General features: G+C 50.6%; 9 protein-coding genes across 9 annotated transcripts; 3 read left to right on the forward strand and 6 right to left on the reverse strand.

Moving 5' to 3' along the window:
* Positions 1-1,212: 1,212 nt before the first annotated feature.
* CTAM01_13787 (uncharacterized protein) lies at positions 1,213-1,896 on the forward strand (the record flags this gene model as incomplete). Its single annotated transcript, XM_060529789.1, has 2 exons — positions 1,213-1,679; positions 1,746-1,896. 2 exons carry the CDS (start codon positions 1,213-1,215, stop codon positions 1,894-1,896), a joined length of 618 nt encoding a protein of 205 aa, XP_060375614.1.
* Positions 1,897-2,032: 136 nt separating this feature from the next.
* On the reverse strand, positions 2,033-4,586 carry CTAM01_13788 (ferric reductase like transmembrane component; the record flags this gene model as incomplete). Its single annotated transcript, XM_060529790.1, has 7 exons — positions 2,033-3,026; positions 3,078-3,199; positions 3,253-3,314; positions 3,363-3,592; positions 3,648-3,953; positions 4,012-4,052; positions 4,107-4,586. The coding sequence occupies 7 exons, from the start codon at positions 4,584-4,586 to the stop codon at positions 2,033-2,035; spliced, it is 2,235 nt and encodes a 744-aa protein (XP_060375615.1).
* Positions 4,587-6,580: 1,994 nt separating this feature from the next.
* Positions 6,581-8,224, forward strand: CTAM01_13789 (uncharacterized protein; the record flags this gene model as incomplete). Its single annotated transcript, XM_060529791.1, has 3 exons — positions 6,581-6,909; positions 6,964-7,158; positions 7,228-8,224. 3 exons carry the CDS (start codon positions 6,581-6,583, stop codon positions 8,222-8,224), a joined length of 1,521 nt encoding a protein of 506 aa, XP_060375616.1.
* Positions 8,225-8,992: 768 nt separating this feature from the next.
* Positions 8,993-10,302, reverse strand: CTAM01_13790 (uncharacterized protein; the record flags this gene model as incomplete). Its single annotated transcript, XM_060529792.1, has 3 exons — positions 8,993-9,624; positions 9,680-9,752; positions 9,820-10,302. 3 exons carry the CDS (start codon positions 10,300-10,302, stop codon positions 8,993-8,995), a joined length of 1,188 nt encoding a protein of 395 aa, XP_060375617.1.
* A 1,091-nt stretch (positions 10,303-11,393) lies between these two features.
* CTAM01_13791 (uncharacterized protein) lies at positions 11,394-12,216 on the forward strand (the record flags this gene model as incomplete). Its single annotated transcript, XM_060529793.1, has 2 exons — positions 11,394-11,453; positions 11,587-12,216. 2 exons carry the CDS (start codon positions 11,394-11,396, stop codon positions 12,214-12,216), a joined length of 690 nt encoding a protein of 229 aa, XP_060375618.1.
* A 355-nt stretch (positions 12,217-12,571) lies between these two features.
* CTAM01_13792 (uncharacterized protein) lies at positions 12,572-12,865 on the reverse strand (the record flags this gene model as incomplete). Its single annotated transcript, XM_060529794.1, has 1 exon — positions 12,572-12,865. One exon carries the CDS (start codon positions 12,863-12,865, stop codon positions 12,572-12,574), a length of 294 nt encoding a protein of 97 aa, XP_060375619.1.
* Positions 12,866-15,444: 2,579 nt separating this feature from the next.
* CTAM01_13793 (uncharacterized protein) lies at positions 15,445-15,733 on the reverse strand (the record flags this gene model as incomplete). Its single annotated transcript, XM_060529795.1, has 2 exons — positions 15,445-15,530; positions 15,610-15,733. 2 exons carry the CDS (start codon positions 15,731-15,733, stop codon positions 15,445-15,447), a joined length of 210 nt encoding a protein of 69 aa, XP_060375620.1.
* Positions 15,734-16,567: 834 nt separating this feature from the next.
* Positions 16,568-17,596, reverse strand: CTAM01_13794 (uncharacterized protein; the record flags this gene model as incomplete). The annotated part of the gene is made up of 3 exons (XM_060529796.1): positions 16,568-17,210; positions 17,274-17,426; positions 17,514-17,596. 3 exons carry the CDS (start codon positions 17,594-17,596, stop codon positions 16,568-16,570), a joined length of 879 nt encoding a protein of 292 aa, XP_060375621.1.
* A 461-nt stretch (positions 17,597-18,057) lies between these two features.
* CTAM01_13795 (PLAC8 family protein) lies at positions 18,058-18,715 on the reverse strand (the record flags this gene model as incomplete). The annotated part of the gene is made up of 2 exons (XM_060529797.1): positions 18,058-18,380; positions 18,442-18,715. The coding sequence occupies 2 exons, from the start codon at positions 18,713-18,715 to the stop codon at positions 18,058-18,060; spliced, it is 597 nt and encodes a 198-aa protein (XP_060375622.1).
* Positions 18,716-19,713: the final 998 nt, after the last annotated feature.

The raw sequence follows: 19,713 nt of genomic DNA on the forward strand, positions 1-19,713 counted from the left end.
ACAACCACTAAGAGTACTATCTGTGACTCGTGCCCGTCCTCGAGGACCCCGTTCGAGCGCGCTGATACCCCTTTTTCCAGTTTACAAAAGTCATGAAGAAACTCTGAGATGACGTAGATAGCAATAATTACATGAATGCTTAGTTGCTAAGGAAATTGAGTCGTCGGGTTTGTTGCTAGCCGCAGTAAACTATTCATTATGACTACCTAGTCGACCAAATGAGATTCTTCATTCAGGAACGTAATAGTGTTCTCGATTTCCCACCGCTTTGTATGTACCAGTGAAGAGGGGAGGTGACTGAACATGCCGAGTAATGATCAAAATCTTTACGACGGCTTCTACTTGCACGTCCAAATTCCGCGGTGGTCTACTTAAAGCGGGCTTCCCACTCATAGAAGCATAAATCTAGTACATTATGTTGAGAAACTGAGGTGGTCTGGGTATCAATTGAGGATCCTTGATGGCAAGCACTCGGGGAGAAGAGATCGTCAGGGGATGGTCATTTCCCGATTCGCTCGTAGTCTGTGGGGTAGATAGATCCGATCGATGATGACCCGATGACATCTCGACGCCAGTCCGAGCGCCAATTCATCCCCCTTACCCCTTGATAAGATGTGAGTGAACAAGGTGCATACAAGCATCTGCTCATTGCAAGTCAATCAAAGCTCAAACGTGAAGAAATTCAGTGGTGAATAGGATTACCACATATCAACAAAGACCGCGGTTCGTCCCGAGTCCAAACGTCATGTTTCTACTTTTGTCATCAGACCAACTCCCCCTACCAAAGCCCCTTAGCTCAACCGTTACACATTTCAACGCCCTACCTTACCCCATAGATCGTCGAAACCGTGGCTTTTTCCTCTCTAACCCAGAGTAGTCCAAAAAAATTACCAGTGCGGGACATTTCTTATTTCACGCCAGAATAAAGGCATCATAGATGTTTACGCCAGTGATGTCACCAATCACCGCGTCATTGGGGGCCTATGCTCGTTCTCCCTCGCAGCATCCACGAGGATTCGACAAAACCTTTGCATTCTGCTCCATCGTTGGTGTTCAATTGGGCTTACAAGACAGAAAGAGAAACTCTACGACAATCATCGAGACCAATTTTAGCACCGGGCGAGACTCAAACACCACGACTTCCACCATTCACGCACCACCTTAACCACAGTCGGACCACCATTTCGAGCTCCCTCCCACCCAACCATCAACATGAAGAAACCCGAAATCACCGAAACCAAAACCACAACAAACTCCAAAGACGAACACTGGAAAACCCAAGCCCCCTACATCGCCCCAGGGAAATCCCACCCCCACGGCGAGGCCTTCCACAAGAAAATCCGTGGCGCCTGCCAGTGCGGCCAAGTAACCTATTGGCTCTCAAAAGATGAGCCCCTAGCATCAAAGTTCTGCCACTGCAGAGATTGCCAAAAGATGCACGGCGCGCCCTTCCAGTGGGCCGCCATCTTCCATAAAGAAGACCTGGCGTTCGATAACGGGGTTGATGGGTTGACCTTCTACTCGTCGGGGAAGAATTTGCAGGGCCACGATTTGCCTTGTAAAGTGAGCTGCGGGTTCTGCGGGAGTCGAATCATGGATGAGGGCAGGAACATGGTATTATTGTTCCCTGGGCTGCTGAATTTTGATGGGGAAGAGAAGAGGAAGAAGTTTGATGTTCAGTGAGTACTTCCTTCGTTGTCAAGGTGAACGCTTGGCTGAAAGCCGTGATGCTAATCGCTGAGTAGGAAGCACATCTTTTACGGGCAGAGGGTCGTTGATCTTCCCGATGGAAAGCCCAAGTGGAGCGGCCTAGATGAGAAGAGCGAGCTAATGGAGGAAGAGGTTGTAGATGTGAAGCACAAGAAGCGGAAGACGGAGCATACCAATGGCGACTAATATGTCGAGCCTCTAGATGAAATGTATTTGTGTAATATGTAAATCAGTAAATCCAAACGCTTGACGCCATCTTATGCTCGTGATAATGCTCTATACCCAAAATAACAATCTAAATCGTCTCAAGATCCCTCATCGCTTACCAGTTGAAGCTTTCTTGGAAGTATTCAATTCTAGACCACCCACGGCCAAGCATTTCAACGACTGACTTTCGAGCATCGTCGGCCATAACAGCAGGCCCACACGCAATGACGGCAAGACTCGCCTTATCAGCTGCGGTGGCCGCGTCCTGTACCTCTTCACGAACTTCGGGACGCCCGTGAAGTAAACGAACCTGCTCCGGCCACTCCTCTGGCCGCGCAGCATTCGATGCGAGACTGTGTTGTGTAACATAAATATCGACCGACAACTTCCCACAATCAAAGGCGTCTTCAAAGTCATGCCGTAGCACATCCACCGCGAAGCTCAGTTCGCGGACTGCCCAGACGATCTTAATCGACCGAGTCTTTGAAGATGCCTTGGTGAGCTCTGCGAGGTGGGCGAGCGGCACCACAATACCACTGCCTCCAACGATGAAAAGGAGGTCATCGAACTGGTTGAAGGGCTGCTTGTGGCCGTAGGGACCTTCCACGAGGACGCGGAGGCGTGCAGGGCGGGGCCACTGCGCTGCTGCATCCTCACGTAGGCGACCGGTAAAGCTGTCGTACGGGCGGATGAGGAACGTCATTGATGGCTCGCCTCTCCTCGGCTCGTACCCAACCTCAGAGATAGGTTCTATATCATGCTCTCCCGCTACGAGTAGGGGAGTCTGCTCGCTAGATGACTTTCTTCTAACGTTCATGTTTGTCGTTGTGCAGGCCATTGTGAATGGGTGGCTTTCCCAAAATCGCTTGTCGCTGAGGACATGGAGGTAATAGTAGGTGCCAGCCTTGGGCTCGTAGAAGCTAGTCGAGTATGGGACATTGATGCGGACGATGTTCGAGTTCGCGTCATACGTGGCGAGGGCGAACGTATTCCAGAACTTGAGGTTGAAGGACAGCGTCCGCGACATGCGTAGAATACGATCGCCAATCCAAATGAGGCAAGGTACCCAGAAGAGAATGTCAAACTGCCCAAGGAAGATGGAGACGTGGCTAGAGTTCATGAGTACTGGGAAGTCAAGAGAGAAGAATGTCGAAACTTACCCAAGCATGGTGATGAGGACAAGAATCGACAGTAAAATGTGAAGAATGAGGAAGAGCTCGTATTGCTTTCGTCGCATCCAAAAGACGGAGGCAAAGAGCAAGGCGCACATGCCAACGGTAGCCTTTGGTTTGAGGTCAGCATATGCTACTGAAAGCCCAAGAGGGCATTACTCACAAACCATCCTTCAATCCACCACATCTGGTGCCAATACGACATCCAGTAATTCCAATCGCCGTCTGAAAAAAGTTAGCTTTGAACTTCGTAAGAGGTGGTGTGCGTCCTACCGTCAAAGACCAGAACAACGTAGCCGACGGAGTGGATGACAGCTTGGAGCGTCGAGACGCGGGCAACCCAACGGTGGAAGTTGTTGTACGTCCCAAAGTCCCAGCCGGTCAGCCACATGAGAAGGTTGTTCCTCATGCCAAATAGCCAGATGATGGGGAAGTTGGCGAAAGAGATGATGCCGGTTCTATCGGCTACATAGCGCCAGACCAAATGGTATTTCTGCGGCCAACTAGGGGGGCGTGAGCTAGTGAGGTAAGGCGAAGAGTAGAGCAAGCTACACTTACTACATGTGACCGGAGAAGATCCAGTACCCGTGCACACAGAAGAAGAAGTTCGCGGCAATGAAGGTGAAGATGGTGAGACTCTGGATGCGTGGCGGAATGGTGCACCAGCCGAGATTCTGAGAGCAGCGGTAGCCGAAGGTGGCGGGGACGGTGATGTATCGCTTGAGCCAGAGGGCGGACCAGTGAAGGATGCTGGACGACTTTCGTGAATCCCATTCCTGCTTTTGAAGGTTTCCGATGGCCGACACGAGGCGAGATCCTAGCCCGATGGCGACAACGATGAACCAGAAGACAATCACATAGAACCTGGGTAGGAGAAATTAGCGACCGCCACCCAAGCATAGACGAAATCGAGGGCACGTACCCATATCTGTAGTGGTTACCATATGTGTACTCGACGGATTCCTATGTGTTGTCAGTCCTTGAGTTCCAGTCCGGGGAAATACTTGGGTCCCATACGAGAGAGTCGAACCAGATCTGATAATAAGCGTCCGCAGGCAACACCACCTCATTCAGCACAGTCGATGAGTTGGACCCTTCCGCCTTGGTCAACCTCCGCAAGCCAGCAATGTCCTCATCAGAATAACCAGCGACGATCTCAAAGGGCGGTAGCGAGGTGTTCATGTAGGCCTGGCACGTGTGGTTGACATTGCTCAAGCCAGCGACACGGTGCGTCAAGTCGCAGTGCAGGCCGGCGCAGAGGTAGAGCGATTTGATGTGCAGCTGGCTCACGCACTGCGGGATCAGCCTCGACCTTGAGGGCAAGCTCCCATTGTAGGACTGTGTGTCGTTAAACTGCGGTTGGCGGAGGGTGTTGGAACATGTGTCGAAGCAGACGCCGCCGCTGCCTGCGAGGGCAGAGGCGGAGGCGACGAAGAGGCACAGTGCGGCGATGAGGGTGGGCGGGAGTAGCCGGAGCCCCGACGACGGAGCGCGCATATTCACGGCCGAGTTGCGGGTATTTGCATCGACAAAGCAAGCCGACTGTGGGGTGCGCGTTATGCCGATGCACGGGTCCCCGAAAAGGTCGCGATGATGCTGTTGATATGTCGTCGAGAGGTGAGGTTGCAGGAGGTAAAAGCTGAGGTAGCCCGGGCGGGGAGACCTCAGGACAAAAAAGTAAGGTGGAATTCGCTGAGTGCAGAAAGTGCGCTTGGGGCAGGTGGCAGGTGGGCAGGTGGGAGAATTTGATCTTATCAGATCATCTGATTAAGCAATCGCCCCACTTTACATGCTTAGGTTATCGCGAGAACCCACCGGCATCGGCTCGCCGCGGCTGCAGCGTCACACTTGGATGTGGGCCGACACCACCTTGACCATCCATTTATAATTCACGTTTCGTGTGAGGCATTGCAAACGGTCTCCCTGTTCACAAGGCCTCTATGGAGTGGGCTATACCACCATCAACACTCCGCAGTCATCTTAACAGCACACAGAGCGGAAGGAGGGATTTCCTGAGCTTCAATGGCTTCCTTCATGCTAACTGAATAGGATAGAACTCAGTATGTTCTGGGAATCTCTTCTACGCACTACTAGAAAGATTTAGGTATTTCTCTGGACAGGTGCTTCGTACCTATGGGGACCTCAAGTCTGCTCCAGGAAGCAAATCGCTGAAGAAGCCACTGCATGAAGGACCAAGACCCTTGACAGACTGACCCAGACCGGGATTGGCTCGGCAGCGATCCGAAGCTGGGCAACCGACGCCGCCCCGAGTGCGGCAAATGCAGCTGTGGCGGATCCCATCAACGTCTGCCCGCAGGCCCCACTCCCGGTCAGAACCGGCCGCAGGTATCGGTGCAGCCGAATGAGGACCTCCGTATTCTTGCCAGAAGAGAACTTTGCGACCGCTTGTAAGAACATATCTTTTGCGCTGGGCCAGATTGTATGTGATAGTCTGGGCTTGATGCTGGCGGATGGCAACTGACACGCAGACTCAGGGTATTTTCCGAGGTCGTTCTGCAAGCATGCCATTCGAAAGAACCAGGGATGACCTCGTTTGATCAACCTCACCGCTTACGGGCGTTCCCCACTGCGGGCACAGCGGATTGATCTGGTCAACACTGCCAAACTGATCCCAGAGTAGGGTAGGTATCTATGCTGCTGGAGGTACCGATAAACTGTCACGATGGTATCACTGTTTCGGTGTTTCCTGACACCAATTGCTCCCATATGAACTCTCGACCCTAGATGCCCATAAATCCTCCTAGCAGCTCCAAAGACGACGTCAGTGGTCAAATGGATATAGATTGGCAAACTCGTCAACGTGTCCCGAATCACTCGACCCGAACCGCCCACTCGAAATCCACTTACGATGAGGCACAAGTTCGAACAAAAAAGAAACTCTGGGGCATTTCTCATGCTTCGAGTTCTTTCGGAAAGAAGATTGTTACAGTCTCTAACATCGGCAGGTTAAGTCTATCAGAGGGCTACGGTATTCAAGACGTTTATTGTAAATACCAGTTGTCGGCTTCATTGATGACACTCATGAGTGAATGCACGTGACAAAGGTTTCTCGTTCTAAAGCCATTCGACTAAGGCAGTTAGCACGTACCGCAGTAATACCTTAGTGGGGGATGCAGGGATCAGTCCGATGATGCCAATCAGGTCGGTGGACTTGGGCCATGATGCTGAGCCATTCACATGCACGCGATTGTGACTTAGCTCCCCCAAGGATGATTAGTGCAGCGTCAGCTCTCATATCTGACATAAGCCGCTCATACTCATTTGTTTCCTACTGGCGGAATGAATAAAGAGGTTAACCATAATGAATCTTGTTCCCTGCTGACTGTATGAGCTTGACTTTAGCGAGGTGTAAGCCATTGGGCTAGGTAATCCACAGGTTCTCAGGCAAATATCTCTAAATAGAGATGAATTCCTCCTTTTTGTAGACAAATAACTTCTCAAATGTACCAGCAATCTTTCTGCGAGTCGTCATGTTTGGCACTCCACTGATTTACTCCTTAGCCATAGTGCTGCTCTGCTACATTATCTTTAACCGCATCCAACAACGACATAGGGGTCCATTGCCGCCTGGACCCAGAGGTTTGCCATTTCTCGGCAACATCTTGGATCTTCCCCCTTCCGGAACTCTTGAATGGGTACATTGGCAGAAACACAAGGAGCAATATGGCCCAATCACCTCAGTATCTGTGCTTGGTCAACGTTTCGTCATTCTCCATGACAAACAAGCCGTGCTTGACATGTTGGAGACACGCGCTCTGAAGAGTGCGTCGCGGCCTAAGCTGGTTTTCGCTGGTGAGTTGTACGAGTTTCACTTCCACGAGAATCGATTGTTGAACTAATGTGATTTTCCTAGAGTCGGTTATGGAGACATCATGGGCATGATGCCGTACAATAAGAAATTTCGATTGCATCGGAAACTTACGGCAACTCAAGTCAGTAAGAAGTCGATCATACGATTCGAACCGATCCAAGAGCGTGAAACTCTGCGGTTCTTGAAGCAAATATACGAAGACTCCAACAGCGATACCCTGCAAGGCCATTTGAACCAGTAAGCAGTTGTTATTGTATACCTTACTCAAGAGTGGGGGGATGAACAAAACCTGACTTTGTAATCCAGATTCGCGGGCTCTATCATGCTACGCATTCTCTACAATTACAGAACGGACCCGAAGAAGAACGACCCCATCGTGGCCATGTCTAAGCAGGTAATGGAGGATTTCTCCAAAGCCACGAGCCCAGGAGCCTGGATGGTTGACTTGATCCCATGGCTACGATACGTCCCAACTTGGATGCCGGGCGCGGGATTCAAAAAGACGGCTGAAATATTCCGACAACATCTCTTCCAGGGAATTGAGGTTCCTTACGAATACGTCAAGGAGCAAATGGCGAATGGAAACGATGATGTTTCGTACGTCGCTGGCTTGATCAAAGATCTCCATCGGAAAATTGACCCCGAGGAGAAGAGCGTTATCGGCTGGACAGCTGCATCTATGCTGAATGCAGGCACTGATACGACTGGCGCGATGCTGTACTCCATCTTTGCGGCCTTGGTCGTATACCCAGAAGTTCAAAAGAGAGCACAGGGTGAGGTTGACCGCGTGGTGGGCGACTCACGTCTTCCTTCATTCTCCGACAAAGACAGCCTCCCATACGTTCACGCTATAGCACAAGAGGCACTTCGCTGGCACACACTTGCACCCATGGGCTTCCCGCACTTGACTACGGAAGACGATACTTACAACGGCTATTTCATACCCAAGGACACGCTTTTGTTTCCTGCAGCTGCGTCGCTCATGCACGACCCCAACACATATCATGACCCAATGAAGCTCAAACCTGAGCGGTATTTCGAGCCGTTCAATGAACCTCCACCAACTGATGTTGTGTACGGATTCGGACGCAGAGCTTGTCCTGGAAGGTATATTGCCGACCAGACAATCTTTCTCTGTATTGCGCAGTTTTTGGCGGTTTTCAACATTCAAAGAGCGATGGAGGAAGATGGAAGGGAGATTGAGGTGAAATACGAACAGTTGCCGGGTGTTATTGCTCGTGTGAAACCTTTTCCGCACAGAATTGTGATCAGGAGCGAGAAGCACCGACGCTTCGTTGAATAATCTACTAGTACTACTTTAGGCGTTCACAGCTTCTTCTTCTCCAAGTCACATATAATACAGATGAGATCTTTCACCCTGGCATGATTCAGATCAACTGACGAGTCCCATGATCCTGCAAAGTCCAAGACTGGCGAGGAGCATATTCGAGAGCTAGACATGCTTCGGACTTTACAACTTCTCGCAGCCGATCTCTCGTGTTTGGCAATAGACTGACTAAGTGGATTCATCTAAGTCATGTTTTTTGTCTACTCTCGGAGTGCACACCGCGAGGAGGCGACTTCCCTTGATAAGGTACTTGGCGTGTCCACCTGATGCTGCCCACGCTGCGTTTATGTATCACCAGCGGATCCCTCGCGTACATCCCGCCGGCTCCGATAACGCGAAATTCTTCGACCACTGTCAGATTGAAGCAACGATTGAGGGGACTGCCCGGTCCCATCGACCCATCATAGATCACTCTGTCGGGCTTCAGGGAACTTCTCTTACTCCCTTCCGCTCCATAGTGACACATCACTGACCGGACCACTAGGGTCGATATGTCTCGAATGGTCATGACAAGTTTCGCGTCCCGCATCGCAGACTCAAATCTTGCCCATACCACAAACCCGGAGAATATGGGCTTGGGAGATGGGACCCGGTACAGGTCGCGCAGCAGCTAGCTACTGACTGAAGCATTTCGTGCGTCACACTAGTTTTGTACATGACGTCTTGCCTACATGTACCCAGAGAACCTGGTGTTGCCGACTGATTCAATGGCTATGACACTAATTACTTGGTCTCACTGTCCTCCTTAACCTCACTGCTTTCTTGAGCCTCACTGCTCTCCTTAGCCTCACCAGTCTCCTTGACCTCATCGGTCTCCTTCACCTCACCATCATCCTGGACCTCACTACTCTCCTTCACCTTACTGCTCTCCTGTATCTCGCTTTTTTTCTGAGCCTCGCTGCTCTCTCCAAGCTCACTGCTTCCCTTCATCTCACTCCCCTTTGGGGTTAAGGAGACGACCATGTCCAAAGCGGCTTGCAGTCTCGCGGTTACTTCATTAGACTGACCCCCAGCCTGCAGGATATCGCGAATGGCCTTCGTCCAGAGGGTCCATACACCGAGATTCCAGTTCTTCGTGTCCGTCTCCGCCATGTTCTCGTAGATGAGTTTTCCAGCATGAATAAACCAGTTGGATGCCACCAGCAATCTACATTCGCCGAGCTTTCCAGGAGGAAGGGGCTTTTCAAGGGCGAGCTCGATGTCGACGCTTGGATACTTCAGGGCCCCAGGACGTGGCTGATATGCTTTGGAGCCATGATACCGGGCCAAGAACGAAGAGAAATTGACCCACTCGTCGCAAGTGAGGATGAAGTCCTTCTTTGCTTCGGGTTCGGTCGGTTCAGGCCGGTCGGATGCTTATTGTAAAAATGAGAAAAGGCCTAATATGTGAAGCTGGTTGGTTTGACTTACCAAATTTGGCACTCCAATTCTCGTTACACATTGAGGTAAAGACTGGGTCATTGTGGTATGCATGGTGTTCTTCCTATGAGAACTCCGCCGTAAGCAACACACTTCGTGGAAAGGAGAAGTAGAGGGAAGTAGAAACGTACACCATAGCTCCGGTATGTCACCTTGGGCAGATTCTGCAAGTCGATCAGAAGGTGCACTAAGCAGTCTTGGCGAGGATCGTCATAACGCAGTAGCCATGACTGGTAGGAAATCGTGCCGTAAACGCCGGCGAGGTACATGGGCCAGCCTTTGTCGTCCTTCATATAAGGCTTATTAAGAGGGTCCCAGCTCGAAGGAAGGAACTTAGCCCAGTAATCCGCTCCTATACGGAGTGAAGCTTCAAGAGTGGCCAGGTATCCTTTTTCAGGAAATGAGAGGAGCATTTTGAGAATGATTGAAGCGATTTCTGTTTCTTGCTCATCTCCCCAACTTTCCAGGTCGACTATCTGCTCTTCGAGCTCAGCTCTCCACGGTTCGACGGGGGACGCTGTCTGGGGCTCTTGGCTGCTGCCGACAGGCACAATCTTATCGCCGGATCGTTGAGGGTTGACAGATCCCTGAGATCTCAAGGTGTCCGTGGTCATTTTCTTTTGGAATGATTTGATGATGAGGTGATTTGATAGAGTGATTGGACGAAGTGACTTGATAAAGTGATGTGTTGCTAAGAGTACTGTTGAGATGATGAAGGTAGAACAGTTCACAATGAGGGTAACAGGTTATTAAAAGTCGAGGCAGGAGGCAGCCTGGGGCTGTGAGTTCATGAGGAGAAGGCAAGTTCACCCGTTGGAGAGGTCTCCTCACGTGGCCGGGGTGGTAAGTGGTCACTGCATAATAAGCGCCGACCGTTGCACAGCCCACCCAGCGAGCGCATCGCCGAACCACCGTGCCGGTACCGCGGCCTCACAGTCACAGCCAGGGTCCGAAACCTGCCGGGTCACCGAGCACACCGGCCAAACCAACACGAAATCGAAAGTAACTAATAATAATCGAACCTTGGGCGACTTTTGGACAAGCCTTGCCGGGATGTAATCTTGGAAGCAGGGTTGTTCTTCCGCGTTTGTCTTTATCAATCGTTCAATGTTAGAAGGTGTCACTTTTTTTCTCAATGACCCAACCAACATCAAGTCCAAACTGACAAGCAATCATTGGACCGCCAGCGACTTGCCAACACAACTTTTCGGGCGGCAATGTTGGAACCAAAGTTTTTTCCTCTCGCGCTTCACTCCACGCACCCAACTCAACTTTGACTTAGAATTCATTGGTCGATTGGCGAGATGAGGGAACTTGACTGTCCTGGTTGGCTGGTTGCGTGTTTGCGTCGTGGGTTTCTCGGAGTGGAGCATTGTGGTTGATCGTTTGATGTTGGAACAGGGCGCTTTTTCTCGACCCATCTAACGTCCGGTTGCTAATTATTGCAAACGCGGCGGTTCCTGTAGATCTTGAGCCGAGAGACTCGAAATTCGATTTCCCTCTACTTAAGAGAGTCCGGGATGTCTCATCTCGAGGTCTTTCTTCATTGCTCAGAGCATCCACATCCTGGAGAAGTGACCTTTTCTTTCCTGCTTCTACTCGACTCAATATTACGTTGACAGCAATTCCTCAATCGTTACCATTATTTTACATAGTACTCTTTCACCTTTTCTTTAAATATCTCCCATCACTCCGAATCGACAAGATGGGCAATAAGCAATCTACACCGCAGAGACGCAACACGGACAACGCTGAGGAGCACCTTGTGAGTATCCTTTTTCTGTTTCACCACAATACCGCATTTTATCAGACGGCATGCGATACATGTAGCTCCAGTGGTTGTTGGCAAAAATCAAATAAAGCAGACCGTGATTGGCTGACTTCTCGGCGCTGGACAGCAATACCATACACTTCACGGTCCTGTTGCCGCGAAAGATGTATCCAAACATCTCGAGACTGTACCCCCGCCTCACACACGCACCCCATCCAGGTACCCTCATGAATTTCGTGGCACTCAGGTCCGGGGTGAAGGACCAAAGACCTTTGACGACTTCGCCACGGGTCCAGGTCGATCCCAGGGGCCTACTGGTCCTATGCAAGAGTATCCCATCCCACAGTCTGGCGAACAATTCAATTTCCAGTACGACCGTCGCCCCTTGAACGCGCGCCAAGCAAATCGGCGCCTTCATCCGAATGAACGAGCAAATGTGATGGGGCCTGCCGACGGCCGACCGGCGAACGATCCTTTTCAAACCCGGGCTGCGGTTCGTGTGGCCCAAGTCAATGGCGGGGAGAAAATGGCCGTTGTTGGTGTTATGGCTCATCCGACGGGGGATACGGCGAAACTTGTGCGAGCACCCCTTGAGCCCCTCGGCCGTGAGGGTCGGCAAGAGATGACGCGGCACGCTGATGAACGTGGTCGTGTCCGGACGTACCCGCCCCGTGGCATCGACGCCAAAGTCTACGAAGATGCCGAGACTAGGTCTGGGAGGGTACGGCCGCCTGCCCATCCTCAGATGAGGGTGTGATGGAGCTGGCATCCATCGAATGACGGCAGCAGTACATACTCGATGCATGTCAAGTTAGCATGCTTTGCCAGATGTTATCCCCATGGTTGGTGAGGCTTAAATGGACTTTAAGCGGCATTCAGCGACAAGGATGTCTCAAGCAGAACGAACTAGAAACCATTTTCTTCCGGATAGATAATACAGGGCTCTGTTCTCAACTATGGCTATGATTATCAGGTCTCTATTCCCCTCAAGCGGACCTATACAGCAACATATATGATTCGCTATTGCAACTGCATGCCGCTGCCTAGAACCACTCATCGTTCACCATGCTGTACCCAAAAGGCGAAAGACCAACGTTTCAACTACCGCCATATCAAAGTTGGTAGCAAGCTCCAGCCTTGGGGCTGGTGAAAGACACTCCACTAGGGTGGTAGTTCTTGCCTCCCTTGTACGAGTCGCACCAGCTCTGCGGGACATTGGCGCAGTTGACCGATAGGTCGCCGTAAATGTCAGAGGAGCTGTAGACCTGTCCCTTTTGATCGTTTTGGCACGTCCGCTGGGCCCAGGTTTTGAACTGCTCAAAAGATCCGTCTCCCTTGGCTGAGATGGTGACCCAGTTGGCGGCCATCACCGGGGTGATGAGGGCGAGGAGGGAAAGCTTGACCATTTTCTAGTCTTTGTTAGTTGACAAGTTACTTTGTTTTTAATCGAAAGAGGACGAATGTATCAAAATGGCATACTTCAAGTTCTTGCTGTAGAAATTGCGTATTCGTATTGTTTTGGGAGAAAAAGCTTGAGTGCGGTGTCCGTCAGACTCCCGATACTCGCTACTACCAAACAGAAGCCATATTTATACGAGAATAACTTCAACTCCTTACGCTCCTGACTTCGGATATTGCGGATTGAACGAGCCTCGGACACGCCTAGTAGCTTTTGGATTCAATAACTTCTGAAAAGTCAAATTAAATGAGTTGCGAGAGCGAGACCCACCTTACATGGGTTTCGGCACCCTCAGGATAGTTGCACTCGCAACTTGTTGAGTTATTAATGCGAAATAAAGGAGTCTGCATTTCCAAGTCAACTAGACAACTAATTCCTCAAGTAAGTATGTGAAGTCTATCTTTACATGAAGGAAGTCGCTGTTACGTGTACTATAGTATGCTGTATTCGGGCTAATTGCCTTCCCTGGAAAGACCAGAGGTTCGAGTTCGTGAGACTATGACTCGTGCTTGGGTCGAACTTTGACCGGCTATGTAGACCGTGCCGAGCAGAAAATCACTGATCTCCATTTCTTGTAGGATTTCCCGTTCTCCCCGGCTTAGATCGGTGATCAACAAAGCTTGTACTTTTGCTGGGTATTCCGGCTAAAATTCCAAGCACATCTCTGTTCTCTGAGCAATCAGGCTATCGGACGGATGAAATGCCGCATGCGCATATAACTGCTCAATTGGGGCCAAGAATTTATACTCCAGAAGTCTTAAGCCATTTTTACTTCCAACCAATAGCCCTAGCACAATCTTACCAACTTGATCTTTATCCGAGGGCAATTGTTATTGATCAGCTCCATCTTCTCATACGTTTCGTTATCATCCGACAATGATGAACGGTAAAACTTAGGACTTGAGCCGCTACCTCAAGAACTAGAGCACTATCCCATCATTCTTTTGTTCACACCGCCAATTAACTCGTGACGCTGAGGAGTGTCCTTGGACGTTGAGAATCGCAATGATGCCAATCGTTGTATCGAACCTGCATTTCTCTGCACAACAGTAGTATAAATGACACTCGCTTAGTCCAGACTATAGCTGCTGCATCATGAGAAAATAAACCCAACTTATATTGACTGGAGATCTATATCATCAGACAGATGCCGATCTTACATCAAGTCCTTAAACTCGGGGGTAGCATCAGCAGTCGAAGTTGTTTCCCCGTCCATCTTTGGTTCTGACGCTGTTAGGAAATGAAAGCCAGTTAGAAGGAGTTTGACGACTTACTGCAAGCACACAAACGACAATGACCCATTGCAATCAGACTATTCAAAATGTCAGTGCCTTTGTCAAGTCTTGTATGTGATTACGACGGGGACGTACACTACAGAACTTAGCGCAGGCGTTCTTCTGAGAGCCGTATACGCATGTCTTGGGCTGCGGTGAACACTCATGTCAGTATAAGCTCAACAGCAACATACAACGTGTCAACCATCCTTCACGTACCCCAGACGGGGCACATGCATTATTGCCTGAGCAAGTGATCATGGCAGAAGCCACGGCTGCCAGGAGGGAGATAATAAAGACTTGAGAATGCATATTATCAGATTTGTTCAAAACGTTCCGGGGGTGTGATCTGAAGAAAAGTGTGCCAACATTGCTCTGATGTACTTTTGGCCTCTGCCCTTTCCCCTCGTGCAATCTATGAGCTACTATCAGGATGCAAAAGGTTAGATATCTGATTTGTCGAGTCGATATCACTATCACCAATATGATTACATGACTCCGCCGGAAGGACACTCAAACTGGAAATCAGCTGGCTCCAGAAACCGCATGAATGCTCCATTCACTTGTCAACATCACTCTTTCTCTCTCTCTCTCTCTCTCTCTCTCTCTCTCTCTCTCTCTCTCTCTCTCTCTCTCTCTCACACACACACTAGCTCTCACTAACATTCAGTCCATCGTGTTCTTCGTGTGACATTTCTGCTAATGTCCGCAGTCCCAGAGCAACAACTTCATTGCATCTCAGCCCGTTGCTTTTCAATAGGAGACTCGGATCGCTTCAAGTGGTACGTTTTTTATCTCGGATTTCTGTGGATACAGAAACAGGAATCGCTGTCTTTGGGAATTTGCTTCTTATTTCCAGATTGGCTCGCTGGGCCATTTGAAATGTGATTGAGGCAAGGCTCATATGAGGTCGTCAGTGAATAGGTCTTCTAATTGACAATACGTATCTCCGAATCGAAGGAATTGTATCGAGTGACAATAGATCATGCTCTGTGCTTGCGTGACTGGGGACAAGAAAGGCAGTCATATCACTGGACGACATTCGTCCGCGGCTGAGTTGGCGCAGTTTTGAGCAATTTATGTAATTGCTTTTATCTAACTGCGAACTCTTGGTGAGCTACATGTGACTATCGACAGAGTCGCCTAAACCATGACTCTTTCTCCAAATAGAATGAAGTGAACGTCCTGCCATGTGACATCTGACCTCCTAGAAGTTGCGCTCCATCGAAGTCCAAGGAACAAGCCATTCCGTCTAGTTGCAGTCGTTGCAGTGCAACAGGCAGTTGGTCTGGCAGCCAGCGCGCTGGAGGGAAGACATGCGGTCAGGTCCGCCAAAGTCTTGGAGAAACTTTGAGTCAGCACCCTCGGACTTGATCGCTCGGCGGGAGTCTTCCGGCAACTTGATGATGCTACTTACTTTTGTGGCATTCGCCAGCGCACTTCGCGCAAGTTCCTTGGTAAGGGGCGGCACCACTGCATCCGGCCATGACGGCAGGGACGATGGCTGTGGCGATGAGGAGGATGGTCTTTGCGAACTGCATTGTAAAGGATGATTATGGGGTTGGTGAGGAAAGAGTTGATGTAGATGGATGGCTATGGGTGTGTTTGAATGTGATGATGTTGTAATTGTGGTTGTTGATGTTGTAATCGAGTTCCTTCAACATCGCGAAGACACCTGCCTTTTATAATGTCCTCTAGACTGTCGATAACTTTCAAGGTCTGCTATGTAGCCAATCATTTTCTCTAAAGCCGATTGACAGATTATCCGAGGCTGATTGAGAGAATTGAAGCCCTGATCCGACTTCACCAATCTCATGATAGAAAGAGCTTAGACATCGCTTCGCTCATTCTCTCGAAGCAGCGTAGCGCTTACAAGAGTGGATAGTCCATGAAGGAGGCTGGTGCAAGCATTTAGAGTTATCAATCTCTCTGCGGGTTAGATGTGGGGACTCAGGCAGCGGCCCGCAATCCTATTACCTTGTTCCTGCTCTAGGCATCGACATTCTGCCGGGCTCGAATGGCTTGGCTCGCACTTCCTCGCACTCGAGCATCCCATCAGCCCGCCAATAACCGTTGATCTCTAATGAGACAGGTTGAGTTTAAAGCTTAAGCTATTTCTCTGGGGTTGGAAGGATTTTATTACGGGAAGAGATTATCACATCTTTTCTGGATATTTGGCTCAAGTCGTATCATTGAAGTAACCTAGCGTCTTGGCAGAGACAGTTCTAGCTTCTTCCATGTGTAAGCCATGGGCTATCATGAGGAGTATCTAAGGCTATGCGAGCTCCTGAAAATTTGAGGGCAAGCCCTTCGGCATAAAAAACTCAGTAATCTAAGGCGATCGACTGTTAAAGCCCTTTCCGTCTTCCCGTCCACTAAATCCAACCACCCTCGGTGACGTTCATGTCCCTGGCCGGACTTCTAGGTGGTCGAGCAGGAGGCCTACTCGCCCCTTCCAAAACACCAGAATCACCTCTCGATACGCTCTTCGATGGGCCGCCGTAATCATAAACAGACGACACTGGAACATTGATGGCCCCCGCATGGAACGGTATCATACTATCTCTCTTTCTCATGGGCGTCACTGGCCCTCCAATCGCAGCCTCGTGAGCCAGACGTTTCTTTTTCCTGGCCCGGTTCCAGATGAAGACGGTCACACCTAACAAGATGCCAAGAAAGGCAAGTGCTCCGACGATAGCCCCTGTAATTGCAGCAGACGAGGCTTCGCCAGAGGAACCGGATGTTTCCGAAGGGATTCCAGGTAGCAGAAGACTCGTCTTTGTGGCGATGGTAACTCCAGCTGTGGGTTGTGATACTTCGGCCGTTCTGGTCGTCTTGGCGTCGCTACTGGTTTTAGGTGAACCATCTTTCGTGGTGGCTGTCACTGTGGCCCCTGGTATGAAGGATTCTGCCATTAAAGTCCCGACACCGGAGGCTGAGCTGCATTGTAAGAGTGTGTAAGTTGCAGTATTGTCAATCGAACGCCAAGTCCAGCAGTCCGTGTTAGGATATGGCCCACTATCCGTTGTTAGTGGCTTCGATGAAATCTCAGTTGGGAAATCCTATACAAGATCGACTTACCAGCAGAGCTGGCCGGGCTCACATACCCTCGGGGCTTTGGCTGTCTGCACGCAAGTCGTGGGTATGGGGCTGCCGCAGCCCATGTATGACCCGGACGAGATACAGTCCGCGGGTGGATTGATACAGGCATAGGGGATGGGCTCTTGTAAGAATCTGTGGACTTATTAGCTAATGTCGTTCGTCTGTCTTGCTTACTTGCGTGGCGTCGGAACGGGCCACCTCGGGGAAGGGATGCTTTACCCTAGAGTATTCGTCGCGAGCGGTATCCAACCGCATATCTCTTCCGCTGGCGCAACGGCATCCTGGGAAACAATCGCGGCCATATTCGCGAAAAGATGAGGAAGAAGTCAATTTTGCATTGGAGAGGGGTAGTGATGAGAAATCAAGGGGGAGAGAGAAGCATCTCGCGACAACCGTTTTGTAGTTGTGGCAAGCGTAGTATGATTCACCGTTCAAGGCGAGCTCGATCGAAAAGGGCTTCAAGCAGTCGTGACTCCAGTGATTCACTGAAGTGAGTGATTTGGCGAGAAGTATCAGATGAATGATCAACATGTTTGATCAAGCTCGGCCAGCTCAATTACTAGCAAGAAATATTACCAGGCCCATGTGCTCGAGACTATCAGTCGAATGACAATCGCATCAACCCGAGTCGGCGTTGTCATTGCCTTCAATTCCCACGGGTATACCATAACCAATAACCATCATTACCAAGACAAAAACCACGCCGTAGCCTCATCTACCCTCATCACCTTCCCATTCGCAACCAACATCACGGAGCCGTTGCTCAAGCTTGCTGTGGCGGCATGTGCATGCCCTCCTTCTGCGGTTGGTACCCCTGGACAATAGGCCCCGTCGACAGACGCGCCTGCACCTCCTTATCCTGCTGGATGAGCGCGCAGCACCCGCACCAGTAGCTCACGCAGCAGTCGGAGCCGCCGGAGCCCTTGATACCGAAGCGCTCGCGGATCTCGCCGCGCTTCATCATGGCGTAGATCCAGCCGCAGCCGGTGAACCAGGTGATGCCGCACATGAGCAGGCAGTCTGTGTTGATGGCCTCGTATGTCTGCATTGTGGGGTCGCGCATGCGCTCTGAGGTCTTGCCGAGGACTGTTGGGTGATGCGTATTAGTTAGGCCTCCTGGGTTTAGAACGTGGAGGAGAGAACTTACGCAAGCACGGGAGACAGGTTCCCACGATACAGGTATCACAAGGGCCGCAGTCCATCAAGCTTGACTGCCATTCTTGGGTCTGGACATTGGCGCCTTGAACGTATTCTTGCTGCATTGTCTGCTGGTGCTGGGGATGGGGCTGGTGCTGGTGCTGGAGCTGCTGCTGTTGAGGCTGTTGTTGCTCGTAGTACTGCTGCTGTTGCTGCTGCGGTTGCATTTGAGGCTGCATCTGGGGCTGCTGGTACTCCGCCTTGGGTTGCTGTGAGTAGTCCATGTTGACGGGTTGCGATGCTTGATACTGGTGCTAATGGGTGCTGAAGGTGACCGTTCGAGGGCAGAGGTTCCAGAAACAGAGAAACGTCGAAGAGAGCGTCGAAAAGCCAAAGAGCGAGGGTGAGGGATTCCGTGGTCTGATATACAGCAGCCAGTGGGCTTCATGTAAGACAAGGCGCGAGCAACGCTTCGACGAACGGGCTGATGGCTAAAGGCCTCAATACGGGTTGGACGAATGCAGACGGCCGATCACATCTCAAGAGTGGCCGCATTTGGTTTAACGGGAGGTGCCCAAGTAGTGGCTTAAGTCACCAGTGGTCACACAATAAAAGTACCTTGATCTCGTAGCTGAAAAAAATATGGGAATAAAAACAAGCTTCAATACAAATTACCTCGTCCCCAGTCCAGTCCACACATGCGCTAGTGTAGGCTGCTGCTAGACAACGCCAATAGGCGTTTTTGATGACTTTGAGACAGGGACGTGCTTCTCGCTTGGGGGAATGAGGCTTTGCTCATGTCAAGCACTTTTCTCCGGTTCTCTAACCATTCCTCTGGAGTCTGGCAGGCCCATGGAGTTCGTAGCCTTGGTAGCGTTTTGGAAGGAGAGATGAACATCCCCACAACTCCTTTACTCACCTGTCGGCTGCCTGAATCCTGTGCGTCCGAGCCATAGCAAGAACTTTGTAGCCGATCAGCGCCGGCGTAAGAAGAATATGTCAGACCATGATCCGTGAATCCATTACACACTCGGCGAGTCGGCATGCCCCTCGACCTCTCGTTTCCCCCCTGTGGCTTCCTGGTCGAAGCGGTGATTGGAGACTTTGCTAACAGAGGCAGCAACCGGCTCATGCATCACGGCGGGGACGCTAGGCCCGACGATGTTGGATTGGCGTCCTAGGGCTGAGCTTGGCGGGCAAGGGGGATTTCGCGAGGCAGATTGAGGGCTGTGTTTGGCATTTCTTCTCCAAGCAAGGGGTATTGAGTTCACCTTCTTTCGTG

The sequence above is a fragment of the Colletotrichum tamarilloi genome (assembly GCF_030869305.1).
Source record: "Colletotrichum tamarilloi strain Tom-12 chromosome Unknown Scaffold_105.1, whole genome shotgun sequence".
NCBI lineage: Eukaryota > Fungi > Ascomycota > Sordariomycetes > Glomerellales > Glomerellaceae > Colletotrichum > Colletotrichum tamarilloi.